General features: G+C 37.1%; 1 protein-coding gene across 1 annotated transcript in view; it reads right to left on the bottom strand.

Annotated features, from left to right (window-relative positions):
• Positions 1 to 4,087: 4,087 nt before the first annotated feature.
• GALK2 (galactokinase 2) overlaps positions 4,088 to 5,671 on the bottom strand; it is a 60,505-nt gene continuing 58,921 nt past the window's right edge. Inside the window, exon 10 of the mRNA XM_053465144.1 lies at positions 4,088 to 4,438. Within this exon, the coding sequence (XP_053321119.1) occupies positions 4,222 to 4,438 (217 nt within the window). The 3' untranslated portion in view covers positions 4,088 to 4,221. The remainder of the gene's footprint in view (positions 4,439 to 5,671) is intronic.

The raw sequence follows: 5,671 nt of genomic DNA, 5'->3' as shown, positions 1-5,671 counted from the left end.
ATGTTAGCAAAACATCAATGTTCAGGTAGAATACATGCGATCGGCTGCTGCTACCATCGTTTGCTTTGACCAAAATAGGGCTTCTAATGAGCATGTCCAAAAACTGTTCTGATGAATTCTCTTGACTTGCAGTAGGAGTCGTGGGGGGCAGGCATAACTAAAGAATTCCTGCAGCGATGTGCATACAGTAAGTCAATGCAACATGGACTCAAATATGCATTTAATGTGACAATAGGTTTGACAGCTTTTCCTTTTTACAATATATTATAATATATATAACATGTCAGTTTATTATGAATAACTACTCGGCGGGAGAGAGTACCCAACACTCATGCGCTGAAAGATGAAAGCAAGAGGGAACATCTTAACAAAAGCAAAGAAAGGCACGTGAAATCGATTCGGGATGTGACAGCCTAAAACATGAAAATGAGTGCGCAAGTGAAGAAGTTACATGACGTACTTTGCTTTCCGCTGCCTTTCAACACCGTCTACATTTGGCCAGTTTCGGAAATCTTCCGCAATCCAAAACTGTTTTACAATTTAGCCCAGCAGGCTAGACAGCCAGTTTCCAAAGAGACTTACGGTTTTATGTGTAGCAGAAATCTAACACCGATGACAGGAATGCTTTGGGGGGCAAGAGATGTTGGAATTACAAAAATAAATAATTTTTTGTTACCAAGGAGGAAACAAAAATCCTACAAAATGCAGCAGAAGTGATAGCATCTGAAGTATGTTATGTGCGTACATATGGGATTACATGGAAGAGAGACATTGCTGAGTCTGCACATGTTTATTGTGTTCTGCTTAGGTGGGTCTGAAGCAGCATGCTTCCTATGTTTTACTGCCATAAAGCAACCGCTGGCTGCATAATATGTCTGTCCTCTCCTGTGCTACTATGAAAGTAAAGGTTCTTATGTTAATATACAGGCAGGAAAATTAATAATAATAGGACCATTAGCCCTATATAAATGCTAATTGAGGCAATATAAAAAAAATAGTAAAAAAAAAGTAAAAGGTAGACATGTTTGATAATATTCTTGGAGTTTAGGGATCAGTTGTGTCCACTTCTTGACAAAATATAAATAGGACTGTTTTCAGCTACACACCCCAGGTATAGGGCACATAATGTCAATGCTTGAAAGGTTATCTGGCAAGGACTAACCTGGCCCTAAATAATGCATAGATAGTTAGAAGGTTGCCCCTTTATCATGCATTTTGAGTGAATAAACCCCTTTGCCTTTTTAGTGAGAACTCAATTTTTGCTAAATAAATGCTTTTCATTTTTGCAATTCTATTTATGAAAAAGTAATTCACGAGTGAAAGTTCTGTTTAGAACACAGAAGCAGACACGTATGCACCCGACTATGCACAGTTTACAAATGTATATTAAACATCAGCGGCTGCAGGTTTACGTTGTAGGCACTTACGCACTTGTGCGGTTTATTAGCCATGTGGTTTGCAGGCATGTAGAAGATACACTGTTAGGAATTAGCACAACTCTAAGCTCGTATTATTTACGTTTACAAGATGAGTCAGGGAGCTGTCCTGACGTAGAAATGCTTGGTCCATAATCAGCTCAATTTAATTGACAGCACTGACAGCATTTGATTTGTCACACAACATTAAGAATCAGAATGGTTTTAGTTTTGAAGGAACAGATGGCTACGACTTGTTGGAAACTAAAGGAAAAGTCATGTTTTTTTTAGCGTGACTTTACTTTTCGATTAATTGAACATTATTATTATTATTATTATTATTTATCTATTCCTCAATTTATTGCTGAAACACTGAAAAGCAGCCTGACTTCTTCCTTGTAGGCTTACCGGCAGGGTTCAATCCTATGGGGCGATCAGGCTTCCTAGCGCCCCCTCTGCTCAATGGGAAAGTCTGGGAAATCGGAGATCCGTGTCCTTGCGTGGGGAGTCGGGTTATGACATCATGCCCCAGCACTTAGCACAGAAGATGTGCAAGGAAGAAATCCTCTGAGTTGAGTTCTGAGGTGTAGCTGGGGTCGCTACCCTGAGTTAGCCCTAGGCCAATGACCCCATAAATAAACCGCTGCTGTAAACATATACACTATAGCTTTACCAAAGAGAGAGAGCGTCCATGTTTGTTCTATAATATTTATACATAAAGTAGTGTTTTAAGTGACTTGAATTGTGTGTTTTTATCTTCATAGCAAAAAATGGCATTTACAAGCAATGTCTTCAAAAAAGAAGGGTTGACGATCAAAGACCTCATCAGTGCAGATGATTCTGAAGAGTCTCTCTAGAAATCATTTGTAAGTTATTTTAGACCGCTATGTATAATTTAAAAAAGCAATAAAAGCATGTTTACGCCCTTCAGACTTGGTGTGCAGTCTCTGCATGTTTCCCAAAGCAATTATGGGTTGTGACCGGTCTAGTACTGTTTGTAAACCATGATGTCCGTCTGTTTGTACAACTTTGCCTCAGACGGCGCAAGGTTTACTGGAGAGCAAAACAAGCAACACCATTGGGCCAAACGGCACATTTACAGAGAAATTATTTACTTAGCCTCACTTTTTCAGTTGTAGCGCTACAGAATTTACTGGCCCTGGATAAACAAATAAAAGTATTGGAAGGCAATTATGTGTGCAACCATATACTATGTATAAAACCATTGTCTGTTCATGAAAAGCACAATCATTTCATACCTAAAAATATTAATGTATTCAAATATATTTCCTATATGTATATTCAGGCGAGAAGGCAGGGTTGCGGGAGGACATTATGGGTTAAATGAACAGGAAAAGGGAGACTGCAACATGCAGTGATGTACTTAGTGGTTGTGGTACCCCTAGGCTTCATAGACAGCATCCCTAAGAACTCCACCTTACCTCCCATCCTATGCTCGCTCCTTTGTATCAGTGGGCACATGAGGAAGCAAAGATCTACAAATGTGGCCCACTGGGATATGTCAGCACACATGGATGTTCTATTCAGAACCATGGCCCAATGGAGAAAGTCATGGAGATAATGTGCTAGAGGAACACAAATCTTGCAGGTGGCCCTGTCCAAAATATTGCCACTTACAACACAGGAAGGTGGGAGGTATTTAATATGCGTAAAATGGACATGTGATAATACAGAAGAGAAGAGAGTGTAAAGTGTAGCTGCAGGAATAGTGATAAGATTGGTAAATAGAGGGAGGGTTTTCATTAATCCTGCTACCTTTCTGGGGTGCAGATCATCATCACAGTACATCTACCAGTACATCTACCAAGGTCTGGCCATGACCTACTTTGCAATTTATCAAAAAGAGGCTAGTGTCTCACTGCAGATTAAGAATACACATTACAGTGCATTCACTTTTAATCTGGGCCCTTAATAATTCAAAATACGGTACATCTCTTCTTGGAAAGGCAAAATGCTCTAACGTGCTATATTACAATAATAAGATTTATATTAAATGTGTTGATTCATGTGATCCTTTAATATTTCCTCAATGCTTTTTACAGTCACAATAGAGTATATTTGGGATATATCAGGGATATTTGCACAAATATTTACTGGCCCTGGATAAACAAATGAAAGTATTGGAAGGCAATTATGTGTGCAACCATATAATATCATCACAGTACATCTACCAAGGTCTGGCATGACCTACTTTGCAACTGATCATTGTACCCTGGCAAAGGTGGTGCAAATAAAAATGACAATCCCCTATTTGGTATATTTACAGCAATATGTAGATATTACATACTCTTTCAGTATTATTTTTGCACTTAAAAATGTGGTTGTTTTTAAACATCACTGGTCTATAGAAAGACAAAGTAAAATCTCAATACATTATACTTTACAATATGTTGCATTACATTTTGTGATACATTCATTTAATATGGTTTGGGGGTGGAACAATTTAGAGAAATGATCTCCAGAAGAAATCCTGTTTTGAGATCATTTAGGATAACAGTATTGATGTTCTACTACAATTAATATATATATATATATATATATATATATATATATATATATATATATATATATATATATATATATATATATATTTTTTACAAATTATTAGTTTAGGCCTTTCTGGTTGAAAGCACACAAGCAAAGGACTCATGTTATTTTAGAAATAGTGTTTTTATTTGGCTGTTTTAAAACTAAGCGTTTAAGTTGCTATAATTATATATGTTTCACAAATAAGTAAAAAAATGGAATCGCAATTGGAAATTGATCTGTGGTCAGCACAGATCCTTCACATCTTGTTCTCTTCCAGAATGACCATTGCTCCACATCCAGGCTTGGTAGCAAAAAGGCTTTTTTCCTTCAGTAGAGATCTTTGGTCATCGGTGTTGTAAAAGGAATCTTGCACGCTTGAAAGGAAATGATCCAGCTTCTGAACAGGGACCATGGATACCGTGCATCCTCCCCATCCGGCCCCTGTCAGACGTGACCCAACAGCCCCAGATTTCCTATAAAAGATGTTTAGTTAGAAAGGTTTACAAAACATGGGCATTTTTGGTTGAATCCTGGTATTTCTTTATATTGAAAAGTATTGCAGTATCATGATATTACTAAATGATGGCACTGAGCAAATCAGACATCATGAAAAGGTGTTGTGTGGACTTCCTGTTTAACTATTTAACTGTGTTAATTCCCAGGCCTGATATTAATGTATACATAAAAACCCCAAACATTTATATGGCCATGCCTAAAGAATTTCGGAAGTATCAATAACAAGTCAGAAAAAAAAAACTGTTAAAAGTGGTCAGCAGAGACCAGAAATGTCACAGTGAATCATCCTGGCATATAGCGATCTGTTTGTGAGGAGATGAGTTCTCGTAAACAGTGGTCATAGCAAGTCATGTTTAAGAGGTCCGACTGCCAGATTTTCCTGAACACAAATGTCATCAAAATACAATTTAGTTTGATTTCACAGTTCACATTAGCTTTAGCTAACAGTTCTAACCACAATAAGAAAACAGGAATTATTGGAATACGATCCCTTCTAAAATGTTTTCTTTCCTTCAGTAAAGGCTGTTCCAGGATATTTGGAAAGGACAGAGCCAATATTTAAACTGGAACTGTATCACCTTCCGGATTATTCCTAATCATCATTTTTATATTTGTATACATTATATTTATTATGTTTCTTAAATTCACTTAAGTTATTTTTCAGTTTTGCTGCATGTTCTGCATCCATTTTGCTTCCTTTTTCACTTTCTGAACCCAAAAACTCCATGTCTTACCTTGGCTAAAATACAGCTTTCTCATGTACACTACAAAAGCTTGGGAGTGAGAGGTGAACATATATATAAAGGTACCGTAAGTGCAAGCCATATGGTATTTGCAACAGAAGAATCTATACCGGCTGATTATTATAGTTATGCATATTATGCCACATCTTGGGTCAATACAATTGTCAACATTGTCATTGTATGTATTGCACTAGTATGTATTTATTGTTTTTCAAGCCGTCTTGATGTCCCTGCGCCATCCCCTTTCGGTTTTGTTAACACTTCAGATGCGTTAATTGTTTGGTTTTTTTTGTACAAAACCCTAAAATATTTATACAGTAGATCCACACCTTTCATGGCATCATATACATACCATTTTGATTTACAAATCCACTTGATGGTATGATGGTATTGGTATAGTATTTATACATTGTTTAATGACCGTTTTGCCCACTTTTACTTCCAATT

Source organism: Spea bombifrons, chromosome 4 (genome assembly GCF_027358695.1).
Source record: "Spea bombifrons isolate aSpeBom1 chromosome 4, aSpeBom1.2.pri, whole genome shotgun sequence".
Taxonomy (NCBI): Eukaryota; Metazoa; Chordata; class Amphibia; order Anura; family Pelobatidae; genus Spea; species Spea bombifrons.
The sequence above is the reverse complement of the archived record's forward strand: the minus strand, read 5'-3'. Positions and strand labels throughout refer to the sequence as shown.